The sequence below is a fragment of the Ascaphus truei genome, chromosome 8, assembly GCF_040206685.1.
Source record: "Ascaphus truei isolate aAscTru1 chromosome 8, aAscTru1.hap1, whole genome shotgun sequence".
Classification (NCBI taxonomy): Eukaryota; Metazoa; Chordata; class Amphibia; order Anura; family Ascaphidae; genus Ascaphus; species Ascaphus truei.
This window is the reverse complement of record NC_134490.1, coordinates 68,344,903-68,372,138: the sequence shown is the minus strand read 5'-3', so window position 1 is coordinate 68,372,138 and position 27,236 is coordinate 68,344,903. Positions and strand designations below refer to the sequence as shown.

General features: G+C 41.5%; 1 protein-coding gene across 1 annotated transcript in view; it reads right to left on the bottom strand.

Annotated features, from left to right (window-relative positions):
• The window catches only part of PDZD7 (PDZ domain containing 7), a 58,582-nt gene continuing 31,346 nt past the window's right edge, over positions 1-27,236 (bottom strand). The window contains exons 11-16 of the mRNA XM_075612456.1: positions 22,653-22,744; positions 13,974-14,065; positions 11,296-11,367; positions 10,191-10,820; positions 7,751-7,851; positions 1-2,821 (exon numbers count right to left, since the gene is read on the bottom strand). Coding sequence (XP_075468571.1) covers positions 2,672-2,821; positions 7,751-7,851; positions 10,191-10,820; positions 11,296-11,367; positions 13,974-14,065; positions 22,653-22,744 — 1,137 coding nt within the window. The 3' untranslated portion in view covers positions 1-2,671. The remainder of the gene's footprint in view (positions 2,822-7,750; positions 7,852-10,190; positions 10,821-11,295; positions 11,368-13,973; positions 14,066-22,652; positions 22,745-27,236) is intronic.

The window sequence follows — 27,236 nt, the reverse complement described above, 5'->3', positions numbered from 1 at the left end:
GGGGGGGGGGGGAGGGGGCGCGGCAGTTAGAGGTCCCACACTCTCCCCCCAGGCATTTAAATTAATGATGACTACTAGTTATAAATGTATTTACAAATAAAAATGCGCTGCCAATGTTTTTAATCTAAAAAAAAAAAAACTGTTGATTTTTAAAAATTATTTCATTGTTAAATGCTTATTTTCTGTTTTTCATGTCTGGAGCTGGGCAAAGACAATGTGCCATAACACCCCCTCCCTCCCCCCGCCTCCCCATGTCATGCCCTTTCTCCTCAAACACCCCAAAAATCTGGATTGAAAAATGTACGGTGCGATTGTAAATATATAATATTGTCTCTTTCTTTACAGACCAAGATGTCCAAGAAGCACCATCCATTGAGAAGAAGAAAAAGACAAGATTGTACATTTGGAAGAAGAGGCGACGTTGTATTTTAGCATTATGCATTTTTCCTTTGTTATCCAGAAAAATAAAATGTTTCATTCTTTACATATAATTTTTTGGTGTGTTCATGTTTTACTGTTTACACACACAGTAGTACAGGTACAGTACTACACCGTTCTGTACATAAAGTTGTAAAGGCATTTAAATATATATAAATATCAGACGTACAGTACCGTACACAGTATATTAATCTTGAAATTAAATTGCTTTTAGTGCTTAAATAGTACTATAAAAAAATTAAGTACTGATGTACAGTAGTTTAGATATAGTATATCTAAATACTGTTAATCTTTGACGTACAGTACACTAAAAATCTTTAAAATCCAGTACATACAGTAATGTAAATTTCTAAATGCATTTAAATATATAAAAATGTCTCATTGAGATACTGTACAGTATACAACTACAGTATACTGTAGCACATAAACTGTGTTTTTACTATATACAGTAAAGTACTGTAGATACACAAAGAGCAGTACTACTGTACAACAGATACAATTGACACTTTTGACATACACGCATGTGCAGAAATGTGATGACACACATGCGTTTCAACAAAGTTCCAATTTAACAAACGCATCTGCGGATTATATATTTTACATTCGGAAGGAGAGCAAAGTTGTATTTTTTTATTATTCGTTTTAACTTTACTATCCCGTACAAATAAAACATTTACTTTGTTAAAAATACTTTGTGGTGTGTGTGTTCATATTTTAAATCTTCTACAGTTCGAGAATTTTTGTATGGCTAAAAGCTACGGAGCCTCAGAAAGAACTTCTTTCCCATGTACTGTACTGTATACAGTATGAACTCATATTTTTAATCTTCAAATTACAATTACTGTATGGGAATAAAAGACAGGTTGAATTGCAATTAGATTTTTTAAGACAATTCGCAATCGCCCACTTGTGTTTCTCAACGGTATCGCAGACAATGTTAAAATGCAATTTTCTGCACTCTATCAAAACACTTGTAAACTCGCGTCTTAACGCGGGAAAATGTCAAGAAATCTCGAACCAACACGGTGTGTGCAAAGGAATACAACCCGTGAAATGATCGGATAACGGCCGCTGGATCTGTATAATGAAATATTACCTCATTGTGTATTAAGGATCCCCTTGTAAAATTAGCATGCTGTATTATAAAGAGTATTGTTACTGAGTACGATTTCCGGCAAACTCAACCACCATCTCTCCCGTGACGTGAACTGTTTTCCATGGGTCATGATTCCAGACAAATGGGTTCTTAGAAACGTATCATTTCGATGGTTTAATCTTTAAATCTGCAGTACTCTCTCACTTTCAACATATATCGTATTTTTCATGCCTGGGTGAAAAAGTTTTCCAATATTTGATACCTTATTGATATTTGCGATTTCATTAAAGTTAGAATATATTTAAGATGTGGTTTATCAAAGTGCATCGAAATCTCTTGTCTATTACATATGACTCCAGTAATAATATGTAGTGGATGCATTGCTTTCAGTTGTACATTTTACTTTGAGAATACGGATGATGATTTTTGCACCAATTCTGCAGCTGTGACATTTTGATACGCGCAATAGCTCACAACATGTGTAAATAGTGGGTTTCTGCATTAGCCAAGAACTGGAAACTGGAAACTGAATGGTGGGTATAATATTTTTTTAAGTGGTTCTTCAAAACAAAGCAGCAGAAAACAGATTGAGAGGAAATGGATATCCACTGATGTCAAAGTAAGATTTCCATTTTGGGTTACAGTAGAACTTTGTAAAGAAAATACTTGTTTAGCAAAGACACTCGGAAGTAAAATAGACACCCACTGTATATAAGTTCAAGCACAGAGCATCCGTTATAGAAAATCTATTTTTTTTTTTTTTTTTACAACTTCAGTGCAATAAAAAGTTTATTCTATAAAAGTTTATAAAATATTTGGAAAAGCATCTGCAAGTTTTTTGCTTTTTTTAAACATAAATTACAAAATGAAAAAAAAATAAAGTTCTCTTCCTATATTCAATTGAATGTAGAAGTCCTTGGAATAGATATTTTTTAAAAAATCCCTTCCTAACCATGAGCTTTATGGTATGGAAGATTCAATGGGGTTTACCGTAATCCCAAAATAATAGCACCGGCATGTAGAATGGGGCAAAAGTGCTTGACTATCGCCATCAGTGAACAATCGAAGCTTTCATTAGCATTGATCTTGTGCAAATGACATGACAAAATGTTACCAGACATGTAGTTTTATTGTTCCTCACGGTTGTCTTTTCTTTGGTATTTTAACAACAAATTCCATTGGCTCCTTAAGCTTATTACTGTAGGACTGACGAATCACATCAACTGCACGTTGGTGTGTGACATTCTGCAAGGCTTCACCATCGACAGAAACCAATTCACAGCCAGCCTAGAAAATGTAAACACAGAGATGGCACACTGATACAATGTCATATTAGATGGAATATGCTGGTCATTTATGACACTGTATATCATATATAGGATAATGGACGAGTGGTTTGCTTCAATGGATTGACCTTTTATTTCCATTTGGGATTGGAAATAAAAAGATTGGACTCTTTTTGAATGAGAATATCCGTACATCCATATTCTGAACCCTGGCCATAAAAACAATCTGTGTGATCTGCTGATTTTTATTTCAACTAAATGTAAGGGGCTTCTCCACAAACCCGTAGAAGTTGCACTGCCCCGTGGTAAACCCACTCAAGTCAATGGGCCTCCCATCCAACGTGCTGCTATAGAAACGTTGTTTCAAGGTACAGTCTTACTTGGCAAAACCTGTTGGGTTGCAGTATAATGTAAAAACACCAAGCAGCACCCTGCCTATCATTTGAACATTTGTTTACCAATGTAAAAAAAAAATTGTTAGCATGTTTAATGTCTGTTCAGATGTATTCCCTATAACCTAAGCAGAAACGCTGCATATTGTACTGGAGCGCTGCATTTATTATACAGTAATTAAAGCAGCAGTCCAAGTTGCGTTTTTTTTTAAATTTCCCTTTTCTATGTGCATCAATACAATCCACGCAATAAGTAATTGGCTAAGTTGCCAATCGGTCTGCTCTCCTGTGATCGATCGGTGAAGATTCGGCTCGGGGGTTCACTAAATTGCTGCAGCAGAAGAGGACCAAAGATGCAAAGTTCTGTGGGGAAGATCATGTGACCAGGCAGTCACTAGATACAATTTGTGCACTGCTAGAGAGAGAGCAGAGCTCAAAAAGGGGTGTGCCAGAGCCTGTTTCAGAAGAAGGGGATGTGACTTTGTATATGGTTGCTATAGAAACAAAAAATGCTTATTACATTATAATACATGAAAAATGTCAGTTTCTTTTCTTTTTTTTTTTTTTTAAATGCTACAAGTATTTTTTCATAGTTCAGAACTGATGTATTAAGAAAAGAACAAAAACATGTAGGATATTGCTTGGTATGCAGCTTTAAAGGCCAACACCTATCTGAGGAAAGAAAAGAGCTGCAACTTTTCCCCTGTTGTAAAAGTTAACTCTTTGTGTCCTCACACAGATTGGCAAAAATATTATTTTGTCAAGATTTTTCCAAAAATATGCAAAATGAAAAGCAGAAACAGCTTGTGTGTGTGTATGTGTATATATGTGTGTATATATATATATATATATATATATATATATATATATATATATACACATTTATGGTTTAATTTCCCTAAATTGACTTATTTATTGTTAGTCAAAAACCTCTCATTATACTAAACCATGCATGGTTTAATAGTTTTGTAGGCGGTGCAATAGTTTTGACAATTGTTCTAGGAGAGAATGCTGGAGTCGGAAGAAAGGTTCTGAGCTCAATAATATTATACGGAATAGTCCATATCAGATACATTGGTAAAATCAAGACTATCATTAATGCTTTCTTGACCTACTTGGGAACTTTTACGCATGCATTATTTGTCTTAGTTGCATAACAAAGAAAATATAATATTGATTGTTGTATATAACAATGACTTCTCCATACACTATCAATAGGAACATAAAGAATGGGAAGTATTGGAATAGAAGATCATCTCATGGTTTTAGTGATATCCATGACTCAAATTTATGCAGCTAATCCAAATATTATTAATCGCCTGCTTTTGTATTCTACCCTCTACAAAGCCCTAACCCCGACCTGATAACACAATGAAGATTTAATAAATCTGCGTTTGAAAATGTGTAGAATACAGTATTGCATTCCTAAAAATAATTCCTTGGTTGCATCTGTGTGATAGAGGTGCTTGGTCATTTCATCTTAATCCCCTAAAAGGCAGCATAGCCCACAAATGATGTACTTTCCCCCGAGGACCAATACAGCTACAAATACATTGCATTACAGACAACATATTCAGAGTCATTATTTTACAGATACATGTAAGTTTGTCATTGTTATTGTGCCTTTTCAACTTTATCACATCACCTCACATCCTAAGTGTCCAGATAACCTGTTAAGGTTGAATTTACATAGGAATCCCACACCTGCTGTGCCTCGTAGTTTATTCTGAATATAAAACCATCTTTCATGTATTTAGGAGGAATGAACAAAAATGGAATGAAAAAAGAAGGGACAGGACGAAAGGGTAGTACACACAAAATCTTTTTACTTGCGGAACAAACAACACTTTGGTCCAGATTTACTAAACATATTATATGCAGTGGGCATCATCAGTTCTGAATTGAGCCGGACTCTCCACCATCCCAGGGAAAGATGGCTTTTTTTAAGTAGGCCTTAGTAAGGTGTGCTAAGGCAAGGGAGCTCAAATCCAGTCCTCAAGCCACCCCAAACAGGTTAGGTTGTCAGGATATCCCAGCTTTAGCAGAGGTGGCTCAATCAGAGGCTCAGTCGAAGACTGGGTCCCTGTGCTAAGGTTTAAAAACATGCCGTAAATCTGGACCCTCTTGTTTGATTTTGTATTCTACAATGTATCATGTATTTGAAAGCAAGTAGCCTCTTCATTTAGGCCACAAATTAGGGTCCATATTAACCAAGTGGTGCTGTCAAAAGACACCTTTTGGCCCCGGAGAACACTTTGCAGCCCATTCATATGTCTTCTGGAATGGCACTGCTTGGCAAATATGCTCTTAAATGCATTCTGTGCATATATAAGTACACTTCAACTAGCAACATACTGCTGTTATAGTTATTACTGCTATTATTTGCTATTACCGTTATTACGGCTATTAATGCTGTTACTGCTATTATCACTGTTATGGTTATTACTACTATTAATGCTGTTACTGCTATTAAGCAGAATGTTTGTTCATATTCTCAATGTACCAATCTTCTGCTGAAACTAGACTTGTAAAATATAGCCCCTATGAGGTAGGTGTTTATAACAACGTCCTGCTGCCCTTCAATTGTCCTTGTCGTCATATGTCCCAGTAGGGATCAATTGCACCATGTTAGCTATGAGTCATGATAATTAAAGGGTAACTCTGTCTCCTTGTTGTAAGTGATAAAATTACACTGCAGAAAATTGTCTTTGAGAATAATTGCCAAGAGCTTAATAAGTTCTCTTAATAACCTGTAAATTAGTCACATCTTCTATGCCCCATAAAACAGCCTAGGTAATTAAACGTACATGCATTTGGTAATAGAAAAATATATTTGGGATTTTGCTGCCATTCGTTGAAGCTTTAACACGAACATCCCTAAATAAAGATGACTACTTACATCAGTGGTTTTCAACCTTTTTTTGGTTAAGGAACCCCAGAATTAGATTGTGAAATTCTGGGGAACCCCAACCTACTCCCCCCATCTCTCCGTCTCTCATCCCACCCATCTCTCGCCTCTCCCCTACCGTCTCTCGTGTCCCTCCCCTCATCTCTCTTTTCTCCGTCCCGCTCTCCCCCTCTGGCTCCCCCTTACTCTGTCACTCCCACTCCCCCTCTCATTCCCACATTCTCCCTCTCTTTTCTACACACACACAAACTCCCCCTCCAATGGTCTCCCTCCCTCCATCTCTCACACTCACTCTCTTCTACACACACAAGCTCCCCCTCCCATGGTCTTCCTCCCTCCATCTCTCACACTCACTCTCTCTTCTACACACACACAAGCTCCCCCTCCATCTCTCACACTCACTCTCTCTTCTACACACACACACACACACAAGCTCCCCCTCCCATGGTCTCCCTCCATCTCTCACACTCACTCTTCTACACACACAATTGTGATTATTTTTTAAAGGGAGCTGCCGGAAAGAAAGTGTGCTCTTACCTTGGGGCCTGCAGTGCTGCACCGATTCGAAAGTTGCGACTTTCGGCGCCGACATGAGCAGAGAGAGGAAGGATCGCAGTGACTGGGCGGCTGCTGATGAGCTCAGGAGCCACCGGGTCACTGCTGCGTGGGGTGCCAAAATACAGAACACAAATTTGCATCTGCGTTCATTTACTAAGCGGCATCTGTATGGCGCTCTTACTTCTGACGCAGACATGTAAGGAGCCGAGGTTACCGCCACTTAAAACCGGGAGGATTTATTTGATGCAAAGAGAAGGGAAAAGTGCCTCACTTATAGGCGCACATTGTGATCCATCTCATAATATCGCCTCCTATACCCATTTCCCAAAACACACACTGGCACAGATGGAGCAAGACACCTTGACACAGACTTCATTGTTCCCCCAGAAAAAAACAACATATCCCGTTATAAGCCAGTCAGAAAATTTCAACAGGATTCAATGTCCGTGTTAATGCAGAATATCACAACAGTACATGTTCACAACATGTTTATTCATGACCTTGCGGTTGGCATATAGTCCAAAGTCTCCATCTTTGCTGATGACATTAAATTGTGTAAGGTAGTTAAATCAGAGCAGGATGCAATTTCTCTGCAGAAAGGACTTAGATAAACTGAAAACTTGGGCAGTTAAATGGCAGAAGAGATATAATACGGATACATGTACGGTTATGCATTTGGGAAGCAAGAATAAGTAGGCTACATATCAACTAAATGGGAGAAAATTAGGCCAATCCTTGATGGATAATTCTTTCGAAGTGCTTGTAAACAGCAGGCTTAGCAATAGTGCCCAATATCATGTAGTAGCTGCAAAAGCAAACATGATCTTATATTGCATTAAACAGGGAATGGATTCCAGCATAATTCTGCCACTGTATAAATCAAGAGTACAGTTTTGGGCAGCACTCAATAAAAAATACATTATGGAACTGGAAAAAGTGCAGAGAAGAGCCACCAAATTAATAGAGGGAATGGAAGATCTGACATGAAGGGTAGCTACATTAGATTTGTTTGTTAGAAACTTCTAAGAGGGGAAATGATATAGTATAATGAGTGGGAAGTGAGGCTTTTTACCTGGAGAACTCCACTGACAAAGGCTGCCCCTCCTGGAAAAATCTTCTCAATTTTGACCATCGGTTGGACTTTGGATTCAATGCCACCAGAAATGCTGATCCCTGAAATAATTTAGCACAAAATTTCTCAGACTTAATATTTCCATAAATTCCTGCTCACTTTCTGCACTCTGCTCAAGGCTTTCCCCTTTTTTCCTACCGGTCTCTACTGCTCTCTAATGCTTGGTGTGCCCCTTACTGCCCTCTTCCCCCCAGTATTCGCCAAGTACCTTCTCTCCTAACCTTTTAAGTTCCATCAGAAACCCCACGTGTCAATGAAGCACTTCAGTAGGCTCCAAGGCTCCCCAAACTTTGCTAAAGTTACTTACCCTCTTGGACAAGTATGCACTGTATTAAACTTACTGTCTCAATAAGTTGACCTACAAACCTCCCAGCTGTATGTAATGTCTTTGGGGCAACATTGTCTTATTTCTAATGTTTACATTTATGCACACTCATCACTCTATTGTAATATATATCAAGTGAAAATATTACTGTATGCTCATTTGCATGTCTTAGGCAGGTCTGCAACCCCGCCTTTCACCATTATCACCCAGCACTTCCACTGCAGCAAGGGATTCTGGGAAATGACATGCAAATGAGCACACAGTGCCACTTTTTGCTTCAAAAAACATTTTAAACATGGTTCCATATATATATATATATATATATATATATATATATATATATATATATATATATATATATATATATATATATATATATATATATATATATATATATATGAGAAAGCACACAGAAGCCTTGGAATGAGTTTCAAAAAAACTTCTGTTGTATTAATACATCAGAGCAGGTATATAAACAGTGATGTTTCTGGTGAATCCCGTCCTTTCTTCAGACCATACACCTAGATATACCTCCAATATCGATCTAGACTTTATGTGGATCCAGCTTTGAGACGCCGGGGTCAACAGAGGGTGAGCACCAAGGAGGAGAACATTGTTTATTTATTCTTGATAAGCATTAGTGTGCCACACACATACATACATATACATATATATATATTAGATAGATGTACATACATACATCACACAGGGCTGCCACCATAGGATGAGAGTCGGTACAGCTGGGAAGGAAGGCGGCCCGACTGATGGTTAAAGTAGGACTGACTTTCTTCTGATAGGCTATCCCATTCCCTGCTGAATGAATGGGCTCAGTCCGGCCAGGTGAGGTCCTGAACAACATTGGCATGTACCACCCACAACTCAACAACTTTGGCGCCGCACCCCAACTCAACAACTTTCCCAGGGCCCAGGTCAAGGCTTGAGTCCCAGGCCTCAGGAAACCTGGGGACAGGCATGTATGCATGTATGCATGTATGTATATATATATATATATATATATATATATATTATATATACACACACACACACACATAAAACATACAAAGTAGGAGCGCAGAGAGGACAAGATGTTAGGCAAACAATCCACTTTTAATAGCACACATACATACATAGACTTACAATCAAGTGCTCCTGCATGTGCGTTGGGGACCCCACACCGATCCGACGCTGCCACTGCAAGGTCCTCCTTCCTAGTACACTACGGATCACCGCCGGAAACGGGAAACCGGAAGCGAACCCAGTGAGTGACTGGAGGCTAGGCGGGCAGTCTCGCGAGAGTGTCAAGCTTAGCTAGGGCTGAACACTCATTGCGTGAATCCCTAGGAACCATCTAGGTTAGGGGTACTTCCAACAAACAGGTATCAAACCAAACTTGGACGTGTGAGCCTTGCAAACCCTCTACGCGTTTCGCGCTGAATTAGCGCTTCATCAGGAGGTGAAGGGGCATGTCGCGAAACGTGTAGAGGGTTTGCAAGGTTCACACGTCCAAGTTTGGTGTGATACCTGTTTGTTGGAAGTACCCCTAACCTAGACGGTTCCTAGGGATTCACGCAATGAGTGTTCAGCCCTAGCTAAGCTCGACACTCTCGCGAGACTGCCCGCCTAGCCTCTAGTCACTCACTGGGTTCGCTTCCGGTTTCCCATTTCCGGCGGTGATCCGTAGTGTACTAGGAAGAAGGACCTTGCAGTGGCAGCGTCGGATCGGTGTGGGGTCCCCAACGCACATGCAGGAGCACTTGATTGTAAGTCTATGTATGTATGTGTGCTATTAAAAATGGATTGTTTGCCTAACATCTTGTCCTACTTTGTATGTTTTTTTGGACGGTTATTGCTCGGCTGATCACCGGAGATTGGAGGAGCTGCGGGAGGAATAAGCCAATCGGAGGAGAACAGACGAACGCAACCTCAACATTTGTGACACACACACACACATACCTATGTATCCTGTTAACTGCGATATATATATATATAGATATAGATATATATATAATGCATGCTTTAAAATGTAATTGGAATATATTTTATGAGCAATCTCACCTAAAGACTGCTTCATTTTGGAGATTGTGACAGTTGTCTGTTCATACTCCTCCTCTTTCTCATTGCTAAGGCCATTTTGGGTTTCTTGCTCTGTCTCTACATATTTGGTATCCCTTGTTATCGGCTTTAGTCTAATTTCAAGGTTTGATGGACTCAGTGAAACGCCTCCAAAAATCTGAGACAAAATTGGCCTAGATTTTTTGGGTTTATTGAGCACTGAATATGCCTCATCTTTTCTTTCTTTGGATCTACTGCGAGTCGTTTTGGGAGTTTGAGGTGTTTCGTTTCTGGTCTTTTGTTCTTTTCTACTTCTGGAATGCAGGGATGCATCCTCGTTGAGAAATGAAGTGGAAGAATCATTGGGTCGTTCTGTGCATGCTGAATCAGAAGATGTTTTTGTGGATTCCGTCAGAAGCCAGTTAAGCCTTATGGGTCCACAGGAGGACGTTTTTAAAGGTACATTTTGCACAGTGTAGGAATCGACTGGCACATCTTCAAGTGGAGTGTAGTTTTTGGAATGTATCCGCTTGACATCTCTGGAATCTGTGACCTTTAACCTTTCAATTTCTCCAATCAATCTCTCACCGTTTGCATCATCCACTGATTTAAGATGGAAGCCTCCTCTGCAATCTAAAATAGAAAGCATGTCTGTTAAAGAACGCAGATATATATTCTCCAAACAATGTCCTAACAAAATTGGCTCAAATTTGGCCTATGTTCTAGTAACATGGCAAATTTCCACAATGCATCTGTATTCAATCAACATCCAGACCGTGAACTTGGGCTTTCTGTCTCTTGCAAAAAAACATATTTCAGGCGATGGAATTGCATCTGTCTTTTACTGGGCAAACTGTTGAAATAATAACTATTTCATATACTGTATTGCATTTCTCCCAATCGCTTCACAATTCAGTCCCTGAGTTTACAATCTATGTTTCTGGTGCCTGATGCACAGGCATATAATGTGACTTGCCCAAGGTCTCAAGGAGTCGACACCGAGAATTCAACCTGGTCCCCCTGCTCGAATCTCTGTGTCATTGTTCTCAGTGCCTTCAGTCACTGAGCCACTCCCTCCGAGTGTCAGCACTGATTTACCATTACTGACCAGGAACTGGAGTGATGAGATGTCTCTTGGGAGGAGTGTCATGCTGAGCAGACCAGAGAGCAGGAGTTCTCACTGAAAGAAACATATATAAGTTCTAAGATATTATTGAAAAACACATGGAAGATAATATATTTTTTACTTTTGCTGCTTATTGGCAAATATATGAATTTGTCCTCTTTTCTCTAAGACCTTAACTTTTCCTCCTTTACTCCTGGTCACCCCATAACACATAAGTATTATTGTTATCACACATTCATATCCCTATTGTCTTAAGTTATATGCCTGCAAAACATGAGGAGGGCTCTAGTGGACATCTACCTCCATCAGGCTGCTATATATCCTTTTTCATTGGTGACCTTTTATTTGTTGTTACTTGGGGCCCGGCGCCACTGATGTAACATGTTTTGCATCTATCTCTTCTGACCGTGGGTGTCAGAGTTATATCCCAGGCTGCGGGCCATTACCGGGTTAATTTATTAGCGCTACCTTTTTCTTTTTGTTTTAAGTTATATACCTGCTACAGCACATACAAACTTCCATAGAAGTCCTCATTTATATTTGCAAAGCCAGGTGACGGGCTTGTTTGCTTAACACACTTCTCTCCCTTCCACAACCCCATCTCCCTCTCTATCCCACACCACCACCTCTCTCCCTCCCACCCCAGACCTGTCTCTTCCTCACACCTCACCTCTCTCTCCATCCCTCACACCCCACCTCTCTCTCCATCCCTCCCACCCCCACCTCTCTCACTACCAGTCTCTCCCTCCCACAACCCCACCCTCGCCTCTCTCCCTCCCCCCTCTTTCTCTCCCTCCCACACCCCCACCAGCTGCAGCACATACAAACTTCCATAGAAGTCCTTTTTTATAGTCTATAGTCAATTTATATTTGCAAGGCCAGGTGACAGGCTTGTTTGCGTAACACAGTTCTTTCGAAATGTCCTTATTGCAGCATGACTGAAGTAATTTAAAAAAAAACTTCAAGCGTGGGTTCATCTTGCACTAAATGAACAAGAAACATTAAAAATGCTAATAAACATATGGTTTATTGTCATTCATCTTGGAAATCCCACATTTTATATTCACTGTTTACTGTATATGCTTCACTGTACACTAAAGTTTAAGTGATGTCAGGTTTAAAAGATGGTGCCTCCGGTACATACAAATTACTGCACAGATGTGCAGCCTGGGATGGGTACTTAAATTTACCTAAAGATTTGTCCTATAAACAAAATGTTTCAGTTGTATATTTTTTTTTTTCATTCATGAAATGAGCTTGTACAGAGCTTGTGAAACCTCACATCTCTCTTTGTGATGTGTACATCCTCTCATTTTCCATACTTATACTAAAACCATATGTCTTACTTTATTTTGGGTCTCATTCTGTACTTCCTAAGATTATAGGTTTTTTTTGTACCTAATGTTTGCCAAGTATTTATTTATTTAGCACATTTACTGGTTCCTTTGGCCCCACAACCTCTGTTAACCTCCTAAGAGGCTGTTCTTTGTATCCACAGCACATTCAGTCAAAGACTCCCTCTTCCACACTGCCACCTCATTCTACCACCACTCCCTCCCCCATCTCCTCCCTCTCCCACATCCCCACCTTTCTCCCTCCTTATACCCACACCCTTCCTTACACCCCACCTCTCTCCCTCCCACATCCCCAAAGCCCACCTCTCCCTCCCACACCTTTACACCACCACCTCTCATATTCAATATCCCCCTCCCCATATTCAATAACCCCCATCCCTTACACACAATAACCCCCTTCCCCAATACACACAATAACCCCCCTTCCCCAATACACACAATAACCCCCACCCCTTCCCCAATACACACAATAACCCCCACCCCTTCCCCAATACACACTTTTACCATGGGGGGAATGCCTACTTCCGGGTGGGCCCAACTTCTAGTGCACATGGGGGTGGATCTTTAGTGAAGGCCGGGCCGTAATTAAGGAGAGCTGGGGCCCAGCAGTCAACAGAGACCCAGCAGCCGGAAGCAGATGTTGGGACTGAACTGTGGCCGGGCCCAACTTTCAGTGCCAACCAGGTTCCCCACAGCCGCCAGGTCCGGGACAGTTGTCCCAGCTCTCCCCCCCTGTTGGTGGCCCTCACTACAGCATTACTGCACCCCCCTGATCTTCATTAATATATATATATATATACACAGTGGTCAACAAATCACCAAAAAATCTACTCACCGAACAAAAAAAATCTACTCGCCACCTAGTACCACACGTGTGCTGCTTGGGCCAATAGGAGCTCGCCACGATGTTAAATCCACTCGCCCAGGGCGTGCAAATGTATAGATTTGTCGAACGCTGTATATATATATATATATATATATATATATATATATATATATATATATATATATATATATATATAATTTCTAGACACATTGCTTGTTTTTTGTCATGTTTATGTTAATGACAATAAAAGCAATAAACTTTATAACATATTTGTCATTGTACATCTGAATTCTGTACTCACCGCAGTGTGCTGTAAAATAATACAGATTAAGTTTAAGTTTTAGTATTTTTTCAGTACCTAAATATATCTAATGCCAGAGAGATGATACATCGATTGGGTTCAGGGATGTCTTATGGCTTATGTACTATGTGTCAAAGCAACTGAAAGACCCATTTTCTCTTTTTAAGCGTTCTTCTACCTGATCTGCTTTTCAGGGCATCATAAGCTTCCAGCTCCAGAGGGATGACCATGCTGTCAAACCTTCCCAGGTCAGTAAGTGCAATCAAACCTCTAAAAAAAATATAGACAATATAATGAGTATTAAGTAAGTGCTTGTTCAATTCTAAAGGTTTTTTTGGTGAGACGTTAGGAAATGCTCTTAGTGCAGCGAATTCCCATTTATTCATGGATTTACCAAAATAGAGAGAATTGACTGAAGAATAGGTGCCACTTGAGGCATTCAAGATGAAAACTTTCTGCAGTTGCATGTTGTGGAAAATTCATTACTTAACCAGTACAAAAAAATACAACATTTAACTATAATATTTTTCATAATAAATACTATAAGAATATTACAATGTATTTTATCATTATAAAAACGTAAATCATTTATTATGCTATTACATTGAAATATGCAGCACGTACTATATTTTAACAATATTACTAACAATGAAAGCACATTGATCATTTCTAAGGTTAAAAAGAGGAATGATAAAGTATTATTATATTATTATGGTTAGTGGATGGAGGGTATTGGCCTAGTCGATAGGTGGCTTAGATCTGAAAGAGGACGAACCATAGGAGGTTATAAAACTGAAGGTTGGAGGGTGGCAAATAACACAACGGATGTACTGATGTAAGGCACAGGATGGTATTTAAGGCAACTGAGGAAGGGGCCTATGGCCGCACCCAAAATTACACCTTTCCAATTTTGTGTACGCCCTATAAATAGGTGGATAGAACAGATGAAGAATTTGGACTTAAGCGATTAATGTGTTAGGCCTGAAAAAGTGAAAAGGAAATGTACCTTTGGACTTAAGAGTCATCCATTAGCACTCAGGAGAGGAAAAAAACCCCAGTGGAGGAAACCTCTGGGGATCCATGGCTGAAAGGCGAGCGCTCCCGCTGGGCATTAAAGAGGTACTGTATGGCATGTAGAGTGTGGCAATTTGTGATACAAGGTTTGGAATGTATGATTCGAAACAGGAGGAGCTCCATTTGCTGAGTTATAAAGATGTAAGCACCTGGAGGTTAGTGAAGCTGCGTCCAATCCTGAATGAGTGACCTCCAAAGGAATGCCTAGTTAATGACAATGTAGGGTGCAATCTTGTGGCAGATGAAGCTTCGCCAACTCTGAATAAATAAGTTAAAAGACAGAAGATTTAGCAAAAGATTACATTTCTTGGTCATCAGAGGTTGATAATCAAGGGAAGAAGACCGTTTAGGATGCTGAGCCAGATGAAATCGTGGGAGGTCGGAAGCCTTGACTGGACATGTCATCTTGTGTTCGGCAAAAGGGGATGAAGACAGTTAGATAGTCTGTTGCTTGTAGAGTAAGATAAAGTTCTGCTTTAGAAAATTAGAAGGCTGAATTAGATGATGTCCTTAAAAGGCTTTATGGAATACTATTGAATGATTAAGGTGGATGTTAGCTTGAAAAGTGGTTAGAGAAGGTTGAGAAGTATATAAAATAGTAGGCTCTCTGTAAGAGTTGTGTGCAGAGGTATATTTAATGGAGACAGATTAAGTTAAATTAAATCCTGGCTTTATTGCGCCTGTTCCTTTAACAAGTCAACACATACAAAAAGAAACAAAATAAAGGCCTACTCCACTTTGGAGAATAACTAAACCTTTACTCCAGCCCTTTCTAACTGGGTGCTAGCTAAGCTGATTACCACCCCAAACATAGATATAGATATACACACAACAGTCCAACAAGAAAGTCTCTTATCTGTTTCTGTTGTTGTAGCTGTAGGCTTTTGCATGTCACGCCTGTATGCCCGCAAACCTGGCAAGACCCCAGTACTGAGGTGGGAAGGGTATTACCATGCACCCACAGCAGTGAGGGCGTGCCCGGAGTGTGGTATGGTGTTGCCGGGCCTGTTGAAAGATAGTTAGTGATACTTGCAACGCCTTGGGAGTACAGAGTAAGAATAGTGGTGTCCGTGCACCAGAATCCAGAAGTCAGAGTTGTCAAGTTCGTAAGCCAAAGTCCAGGTGTTACAGAGGTCAGCATGGTAGAGTTCGTAAGCAGGGTTCAAGGGCAACAGAGAGCAGGGTAGTCCAGGACGAGCAGAGGTCAAACCAGGGAGATCCAGGGATAGCAGGAGCAGGAACAAGCTGGAACACAGAGGAGAGCCAAGCATAGGACTGCACACACAGGGATAACAGAAGCTATGCAGAGCAATGATAGAAAGGACAGACAGGGGCTATAAAGGAGGGAACACCAATAGGAGAGGAGGAGCAGAAGGTGAAGTGGGAGACAGCAGGGGTAGGTGAAGAGGAGGAGACAGGGGAACCAGTAAGGGAGATCACTTGCAGGGCATGGGAGGAGGAGTCAGGAGGCTGGAAATCCCTACAAGAGGAGTGTGTGCGCGCGCCCTCTGTAATCTGAGTGTGCGCGCACAGGCTGCGTCACGAGGCGTGCGGAGCGCCGCGCCGCGGGTACACCCGCAGAGGAGGATGGAGGAATGGAGGGAACAGCCGCCGGAGGTAAGGGGATAGGAGCAGATACAGAGGGGGGCTGAGAGTGGGGAACGCCGCAGCAGGGGCTCGGGGACCACGCGGGTGCGCGAGTCTTGCGGGGCGCGCGCCGTGGTAACGAAATGGCGTCAGAGGCTGCCGGAGGGGGACAGGTGTGGGTAAAAGGGAGGCTGGCAGGGGAAGGGACAGAGAGGGTAGGTGTGACATCAGGGACACATGAAGGGGAAGGAATCCCCTGAACCGTCACATTGCAATCCAATTGCTCCCAGGAATAAGTCTTGTCTTTCCTCTGTCAGCATAGTTGTATGTTCAGGAAAATCTCTGGTCTGTCCTCCTTCTCCTTATGTCAGCCCAAATGGGAGCTAAGGAATCTCTCTCCTGTTTCTCACATGAGGCTTTTTACAGAGCTCTCATTAGTCCAGGTGGAGACTAGTTAATTGAGTGGCTGCAATTAACTATCTCTCTGCTGGATTCTTTGAGCTCTGAGGCCGCTTTATTTAAACAGGGATAATTCCCTGTTATACTCTCGTTGGAAGGTGATACATTTAATCGGGGCGTCTTGTTTTGAGGTTGCTTGATGAATTAATGTGAGGTTTGTTGGGATATGTTACTGCAAGGTAATACAGGAGAGTTGAGAGATTTGGCTTGATTGGACTATGTAATGATTGGGAGACATGAAGCAATGGGTAGAAGGGCCAAAAGACTTTCATAGAATATGGCCCGTGTAAACATGTATACGGTATCTTCCTGGTTTTAGGGCAGGAGCATGGCAGAAATGTAGATCAGCTTGGATACGTTTCATGCATAATATGATGTGTGGCGTGATCAAACCAGGAAAACTTTTTGAAGGATTAGTGTAAGGAATCCGCTCCTCGGTTTACTGTTTGCCTTAACTTGCAGACCTGTGCAGTCCTGGAACACTTTCCCGGATATTTACTGCAGCCTGGATTCACTCACCAAAGCAATACTGCCACATGCCCCTTCTGCCATTGGTTCTCTGACCTTTAAGTACTGCTTTCCCACAATGCTCCCTGCCGAGCATAGTCCTTCCTGGATGTCTCTGTGTTCTGCCATAAGCCTTGTCTTGTCTGTCGTCTTGGTTCCTGAGACCGGCTGCTAGTGTCACGCAGCGGTCTGTTCCTGTGCTGAAGCGGAGTACTCTCCTTGTTGTCTTCAGCTCCCTGGTTCCTGTGACCGGCTGCTAGTCTCATGCAGCGGTCAGTTCCTGTTTCCTGTGCTGAAGCTGAGTACTCTCCTTGTTACTTCAGCTCCTTGTTTCCTGTGACCGGCTGCTATATTCACGCAGCGGTCTGTTCCTGTCGCCTGTGCTGAAGCGGAGGTTTCCCCTGCGTCTTCAGCCTCCTGGTTTCCTGCACTGAAGCGGAGGTTTCCCCTGCGTCTTCAGCCTCCTGGTTTCCTGCACTGAAGCGGAGGTTTCCCTGTGTATCTTCAGCTTCCTGGTTCCTGGGGCCTACTCTTTCCCTAATCTAGAGAGGCCGTGTCCTGGTTCCTGCGTTGAAACGGAGGATTCCCCAGCCCGCTCAGGACTCTTGCGCTGAAGCACTGGTTTACCAGTGCAGCTAGGCGGTGTGCTACTCTGGTCTGTCTACCACCTCCTGAGACCAGTACCATGGGCCATGTCGCCGCACGCGCAGAAGCCACTCCCGCGCTCCTAAGCTGAAGCGGGGCTCTCCTAACTACCTGTTGCCAAACTCCTGCTTGAACAACGTTTACCTTGATGTCTCCAGTCCTGACCCTGGCGTGTCCACCGACGATGCTGTCTTCTCCTATCCTGATCCTGCTACGTACGACTACGAACTGCGCAATCCGGAACCGCCTGTGCGGTCTAAGGTCGGTGCTTTTACAACCCCACCTCAGCCACGCGGTCCGACCCAGGTTTGTGGCGAGCACAGTCGTGACAGTATGCTCGGCCCCACAAACTCGGACCGCCCTGTGGTGAGGGTTGGTAAGTTTCTGTCTGAAATCCTGTCCCGGCCTGTAGACCAGTCCCAGTTTGAAAACCAGTATCTGTGCGAAATACTACCCCTGATTGAAGAACAGATTATGTATGAAGGTTTAACCCCGTTGCAAAGACAATGCCGTAACGATCTCATTATTAAGGCTTACTGCCTCAAGGACTTAAAACAGTCTCTGGCCGCTTGTGTTTGCTCCCCTGGTTCCCCTTTAACCTGGGATAATGTGAATCCTATCAAACTTGCCAACGCCCAAGATATACTCTTTACCTTGGCCTTATCATTGGACATTCCCGTAGTACAACAGGACCCTCTCTTCATGTTGGTTCATGCTCAAGACACACTCCGTGTACTTTCCCAGACTTTGGACATTTGCATAAAGGAACAGGACCCTCTCCTCGCCAGCTACGCTGCCGCTTGGCAGTCCACCTGTGCTGCCAGTCCTATCGCTAAACCTGGGGATGTATCTCCCTCTCCAGGAAATGACCAAACTGACCCACTATCAGTGCCCCCTAACGTAGAAGCTGCCACGGTCCCAAGCCCTGATTGTACACCCGGGTACTCTGACACCAATGATACGTCTACGTTAACCCCTGCTGATCAGTCCTGTGAGGTTCCCCTGGAATATACGTATATTTCTCTAGCCAACACTAAGGCTCTAGTATCCGAGAACAAGTCCCTTTGTCATTCTATTCCTAACTCTGAATCTCCCTTTTCAGCCCTTGAAGTTTTTCCTGCTTTAACCCCTGCTAGGCAGTTCTGTATGCCTTCCCTGTCAGAGAACGAATCCCTCCTACCTCCACGTACTCAGTTTGAATTTCTAAGTTCTGTTCCCAGGGTCATTCCTGTATTAACCCCTGTGGGGCAGCTCTCTGAGTCCCCTTTGGTAACCCCCTGTTCTCCGCCAGCCATGGTCACGTCCCTAGCTCCAGAGGAAAAATCCCTTGTCTCACCTATTACAGAGGAAAAACTCTCTATGTTCTACTCTCTGGTACTGTCTGCATTAACTCCTGTAAACGAACTGCGCAATCCGGATCCGCCTGCGCGGTCTAAGGTCGGTGCTTTTACAACCCCACCTCAGCCACGCGGTCCGACCCAGGTTTGTGGCGAGCACAGCCGTGACAATTAGTTAATGAAAGGTGATGATTAGTCAATGATCCAGCTTGTTAAGGGAGAACCTCCTGGTTGTAATATCAATAGGCTGATTCCAAGAGGGGATGAAGTGGGGAGGTGAAGTGACCGATAAATCCTTGGACACACTGTGGATGAGTTGGAAGATTAATTCTGGCACAGATAGCAGAAGAGATTTGGACACTCTTAAAAGGCTGGAATGGAAGGAATGCTGGTAAAAATCCTTGAAATCCAGAGATGAGAAAAGGACTAATGCTTTGAAGGGGGATTCTCCAAGCACTTGATAAGGGAGGGATATGAGCTGAAAAGCATGCCGGTTCTTCATGGAGTAAATTTGACAGACTGGTTAGGCGTGCGTGAGAATGAACCATGATGGTTGTGGAAAAACGCTGATGAATTGGATTGTTATGAATTGGAAGCTAGTACCTCTTGCACTTCAGCCTAAAGTAATCATCTTCTTGAGGGCTATGGGAGCTTAGAGATGGATATACAATCTGTCATGTTGGCATGTAAGACTGACTTTAAGGAGAGTAACTAGGAGGTGACTGATGAAGAGGAGCAGGAGAGATGACAGCTCATGCTCCAAGGACCTGGTAGAAGCCAGACCAACTGTGTAACCAGTTCGCCGCACCTCTTGCATTCCTGTAAGAAAGAAAATCCTCCTCTTTTGTTTTGTAGACAATAAAGAACTGAGTTTGGGTAAAGGTTAAGGGAAGGACTGGGTAGAAACAGAAAGGGGAGGGAGATGGGACGCGGCATGGCTGCCACTGGGACATCCGGAAGGGGGATGCGGTGCAACAAAGCAGGTACTGGAGCCAGGAAAGGGCCAAATATTGGAGGGAAGGGTTTACTTTGGGCTGAGGATGACTGAGTGAGAAGGGGTAGGGAATTTTTTTTTCTTTGAATTTAGCATCGGAGGGAGGAAGCAGAAGAAAAGTCCTAAAGCAACAAAGACCAACCTGATTGCTTTAGCCTCAACCACAAGCTGAAGTAAAGCAAGCTACCAGGTAAGGTGCTACAGGCGATGAACACCTGGGAGCAGAGAAGTGGGGATGACATACACGGAGAATCTGCAGCTAGAACCTTCAAACAAGTATGTAGTGTGGGACATTACTGATGCCAAGGCCTACACTGTCTGGAACAAAGGGCTTGTCGGTGAAGGAGGTGGGAGGGGAGGCATGCGACTTAGGCTAATGTAAACCACCAACAGAAAAGGTAAAAAGAAAGGGAGCACACCGGCAGAAACTAATTGAGTGCTTCGGGAAAACGTGGAATAGACAGAGGGGAAAACTGAAATGCAAAACTACGAATAGGGAACGTAGGAAGTGCCTTCCAATTGTTGTAAGCAGGATGGGTCTTGAAAGAGATGGGCACATTTTCCACCAAAGTTTATATTCGCTGTGAAAATGCAACATTTCCACTTGGCAAAATAACTGGCGTTAGAGAATAACCACTGCAAATATTTTTTTGTTTCTGTTATTTTAATTAGCTAATACAGTATTGAAAAAAATTGGGGGAAAACTTTTGTCGCAAAAGAACTGTGAATATAGTTTGTACAGCAAAATTAGATTTCGCTCAGATTATTTGACCCTTAAAATTCCTATTGGAAAATTCGAAAAAACCTGTGAATCTAATTTTGACACATTGGTCTATCTCTACATAGTTACATAGTAGATATGGTTAAAAAAAGACATATCTCCATCGAGTTCAACCGATGCTAAATGTAGATGACAGATACTTATCCTATATTTGTATTTACAGTATCTTAACCAGAGGAAGGCAAACAAAAAAAAAAAACCCCCAGTGAAATATCATCTAATGATATCTCATAACGGGAAAAATAAATTACCTCCTGACTCCAAATATTGGCAATCAGATTACTCCCTGGATCAACATCCTTCCCATCTTTACTTATTTGGTATGTTCCTGTATACCTTTCCTTTCTACAAAGATATCCTGCCTTTTTTTGAACATATCTATTAATCTGCCATCACAGTGTCCATGGGTAATGAATTCCACATTTTTACTGCCCTTACTGTAAATAACCTTTTCCTTTGTTGCTGGTGAAATCTCCTTTCCTCCAACCTTAAGGGATGACCCAGTGTCGTTTGTACTGCCCTAGGGATGAATACTTCTTTTAAAAGCTCCTTGTACTGTCCCAGAATGTGTGTGTGTATGTATATATATATATATATATATATATATATATATATATATATATATATATATATATATATATATATACATACATATACACATACACACAGCACAACCCCCTTATAACGCTGTGTTTGGGGTCCAAAGAATCACATCGCACTATAAGCGGATCGCGTTAGAAATAATGTACAATTGTATGCATTCTACAATAAAGTATTTAAGATACCAATAATCATGTTGTAAAGTATTGATAAATACAAAAATTGGGAGTCAGGCTTGCATTGCGTTATAAGCGGATTCGCGTTATGGACCGCGTTATAACGGGGTTGAGCTGTATATAATGTCTCTATGTCTCATATCCCTCTTAGATGCCTCTTTTCTAATGTAGACAAGTCTAATTTAGCTAGCCTCTCCTCATAAATCAGATTATCCATCCCCTTTATTAATTTGGTGGCTCTTCTCTGTACTTTCTCTAGTTGTCTTTTCCAAGGAGTGGTGCCCAAAATTGTACTCCATATTCAAGGTGTGGTCTTACTAATGCTTTATAAAGGCGCATAATTATGTTTACTTCCCTTCCATCCATTGCCCGTTTAATGCAAGATAAGATCTTGTTTAGCCTTTTCAGGTACTGCATGACTTTGGGCATTATTGTCCTTAAAGCTTCCCCCCCCCCCCCCAAACATGTTGTCAGATGAAAGATGTACATAAGCATAGGGAGCACAAAAAACAGTAATGACATGGAATAAAAAGAAAGATTGCTATTGAATAATACGATGATGCATTTATAGCTTTAGTCAAACTTATTGCAAAACTGATTACAACATTCTTGCTGCACACTACAATTGAGCATTATTTATTGAATTTTATGGGACTTGTAATCTTGCCATAAAACAGGTCCAAGCATTTTTACATACCTTATGTCTCTTAAAAGCAAAAGTTTCTCTGGTCGGTCAAGTATGGCGACCAATGGTCTAACCAGATCTTCAATTCCTCCATCTTGAATATACTATGATAAAAAAGGACATGCTTAAGTGTATGTACCATACATCATTTACAAATGATACATTTTCTCATCTCCACACACTGCAGACAAATCAGGAAACAAAGTCTTGGCCTGACCATTCATGCATCTTCCCTCTTCACTAATGTCATCACGGCTAAGGGGAACTAGGAGTAGGATTGTAATAAGACCAAATAAAAAGAGCTACTTAGAAATCACATATTAGCGCTTGTAGAGATGTATGTAAAACCCACTTCCAATACCAATGTCCCCTCTCCTTGTAACCTTAGGGAAGTCACTTCACCTGCCTGTGCCCTGGGCAACAAAATGACATTGCAAGCCTGACAAATTCTATATATGAACTGCGCATAGATATCTTTTGTATATAGCATATGAATGTAAATATATATATATATATATATATATATATATATATATATATATATATATATATATATATATATATATATTATTGTTGTTGATAACAGAATATGAAAATTGAAAAATAGACTTCATGATTTACGGATGTTTTACATTTTTCTAAGATAAACACAGCACATAAATGGAATTAAGCGAACGTTTGGACATTAAGAGGGTTCATTATTAAAGTGCGATAGTGCTGATCAGGGAACTAGAACACAGAAACTCCCATTGACTTCGACTGAGAGTGCAGCGGTTGGCACTATTGCAATTTAAGGAATAACCCCCTAAATTCATGAAATGTTGATATGATAAAACAGAGAGCAGATATCGGGCCATTAATACATATTTCAATTAATGGCCCAGAATCTATCTTCTGGAAATAGAAAGTGTTTTAGTGCGGAGAACTGCTAAGTAAATATGGTCTATAGTCAAGTCCAGCTCCTTCCAGGCAGCTAACGGAGCTTCTTCTTTAGCTGGAAGGAAGCGATTTATTAAAATGTAACGGTTGCTCATCATCTATAAACCTGATGCTCTGCAGATTACTCATCTGGTACAGCCCTAAACGGCTAATTTATATAAAAGCTATCATACTACTTCACTTAATCCTTATGCTATTTCAACAATATCTGGACAGCCAGACATGATCTGACAGTCATTTTGGGAAATAACAGGTTGCACTCTGCTCACATTACACTCGGGCATTGTAATAATAAAATCAACCGGAGCAAGACATTAACCTGATGTTACAACATAACGGGCAAAGTTTGGGGTCACAGAGTCTCGCACCTCACTACAGTTTCATCAAAATTCACATTTATCACCAGACTTTCTGTTCAGTTCGTGCACAAACCGGGTGAAATAAGTAGTTCATAAGGGGTTGAAAAATGAAGAGACATCCAGATGGAAGTGGCTGCCACTACAATTATAACTACTTTGAACTAGATTATGACTGTGACTTGCACATGATTTTAGTGTGCGTCCGATATAGAAAAGGTCAGCAGCCCAATTGAAACAAGCTGTCATGTGGAACACCGACCCGGCCAAATGTTGCTGGATCGAAATTGAGACGAAGTATGCCAGAATGCCCTCTCTGCAGGCCTGCCTTTGGAGCCTATACAGAGAAGATAGACAAACACATAACTTAAAACTACAAGCATCAATACTTACCTGGGAAGTATGGTCAAAACACAAGACCAGATTTGGCCTGTGCTCAGCTAAGCCACAACTCACGCCCCTATCTAACAACCCCAAATTCCCCCGGGATGCAGATCTAAGTTATATGAACAATTAAAATCAAAGGGGATCGGGATGATCGCGGATCTTCTAAGCCTAGACGGGTTCCTGAGCTACCAAGAAGTACGCGCCAAATATAACATCAGAGAACTGGACACATTCAAATATTTACATATCCGACAAAGATATGTCCAGACCCAGAATTCCCCTCTCTTACCAAATTCGAGCGACTCTGTAAAGCAAACACCTACCAAAAGGGACTAATATCTGATATATACGCTGCCCTAGAAAATTCGACGGTTCCCCAAGACCACGATTATATGCTCAAATGGGCGGCAGATTTGAATATTACAATAGAAAGAGAGATTTGGGACGAAATTTGGCTGGCAGTCTCGGGAACTTCTCTATGCACTACAACAAAGGAGAACATTTATAAAATTCTCTATCACTGGTACCTTACCCCAGTGCAGTTAAGTCAGATCTACCCCCTAGCGTCGGACCTATGCTGGAGAGGCTGCGGACATAGAGGGGACATGGCCCACATCTGGTGGACCTGTCCGGAAATTGTAAAATACTGGACCAAGGTCCACAATTTGATAAAAGAGGTCACAGACCTAGAATTACCTATAGAACCGTTGACCTTCCTACTTGCAAGGCCAATACCCGGAATTGGCCGTCCAACTAGGACATTAATCTCCTATATTCTTACCGCGGCCAGATGTGAGATAGTGGCATCCTGGAAAAAACAAACTACCCCTTCCAAAACATCCATTAAAAAAAGGGTCAGTGAAGTGATGCTAATGGAGAAGCTTACGGCAATGCTCCGACAAAAGCTCTTTGCATTTTATAACATTTGGGAACCCTGGTTACTCCTCACGAGATAGAGGTCCCTCGTAGACGTCTCCCTAGTGACCGAACACAACGCCCCAAATCTCCAAGCCCAACCCTCGACAGGGACGAACTCAGACACGTGACCCCCAGGCTGTGAACACCCCCCCCCACTCCTCCCCTCCCCACTCGTCTCCCCCCTACCCCTCTGTCCTTACTCTTCGAGGACTTCCTCTTCATTGACAATCAAGGTTGTCTTCCTTTATCCCCCCCAAAAAGTTAAAAACGTTTACATGTTAGGCTGCGAAATGTAACTGATAACCATTTGATGTATCACTGCCTAATAAAAAATATTTTAAAAAAAAGAAAAGGTCAGGCACAGTAATAAAGTGATAATGACCACATACAAATAGAAAACATAACGAAAAACCTCCCAAGCTGCTCACGGCACCTGTGACATGCCGATATTTCTTTTTAGATTAGATTTGATTTAATCTGCATAGCACAATTTCCCAACATACATATCCTGAAAGATTTAACAGTCTGTATTATATTCCCTTTCCGTCCTAAATCCTGAAAATGTTAATTAACCCTTTCACTTATAGATGGACTCCTGCGGAAGGGAAAGGGTTAATCGGTGCCACAATCGGAAGGAACATTTCAGGCAGCAGCTCTGCCGCTAAAGCTGGTTTTGCATCAAATAAAGATATTTGTTTATCCGTTCAGCCATGACTTTCACTGCATATCAACCACATCGCGGCTGACCCTTTCAGTGCTGGTTGGATTTGTTCAGATTTTGTGTAAGGCAAACCATGTTCCTATCTCTGGAGGATGACCGGGTGAGATATGCTGTAAATATGCTAGATAAATGAGTTGCGCACCACATCCTTTTGAAAGTGTTGGGGCAACTACTCCAACCCTCTCCCCTTCTACATTCCCAACAAACCTAACTACCACTTCTGAGTAATAGCCAATAGCCCTATTAGCCAAATGTGGCCACTACTCAAGAGTGGGAGGGGGGGAGGAGATTGGTTTGTTGGGGAGCTGGGTTTAGAGGGGTGGGGGTAGATATTAACTCTGTTGTAATGGAGTTTGATGACTCTAGTTAGGCCATATAATGACCTTCTTAGCTGCTTACACAAAAAATAAACCCATCTGCGCTTTTAATGCCTTTATTTCGGCACCACCTAGGGGTCAAAAATGGGTTTGTCATCACTTTCCCCAGTCAATTACATTTGGTAGGGGTTTAAAATCATTGCAATAGAGCAGTACAATAGACGTGTTACATTCCTACATTTGTACATAACTACATTTGGACAATTTACTACTACTACTAATAATAAAAAATAAAAAAAGGAATGTACAAGAAAAAAATACAACTCATTGTATAATATCCATTTTGCCACGGTGTGGTTGCTAGATACATACAGCCACAATATTTGTTCTTATAAAGAGTTTTGTAAGGTCATGGAGCTTACATGTCTATGCAAAGAGGTACATGTAGCTATTAATAATACAAATAATTATTGAGTACTCTAAGCAGTAGTTTAACCCCCCCCCCCCCCCAAGGAAAATCCAGAAAAAAAAACACACAAAGAAGATTAACTATATTTGTGTATGGTTGCTTATTTTTTGTGTACAGTTCCAATTTTCGCTTTAGTCCAAACACTTATGTATTTCTAAAAAGATCTGACAGCGCTGTTAGATGTTCCTTTATTTCTTTGTTCTACTCCGATTGGTAGCTGGGTGTTTTCGTTTTGTTTTCTGTTTCTCTTTCCCCTTCTGATTCTGCATAATTTATTTCCTTAGTTTGAGATGGGTGCTTTAAAAAATAAAAATAAAAATGAATTTCCTTTGTGTGGCTACATTGTTGGGTATCTCCATTGGCCATTTAGGATATTTCCTCATTGTTTCCTGCTGTGATTTGCTCACCAATGCGATTATTCTGTGGCTTCATGCTCTGTAGATCCCGTACATTTCATAGTCCTATAGTTTCCATGTATGACCGGTCTCT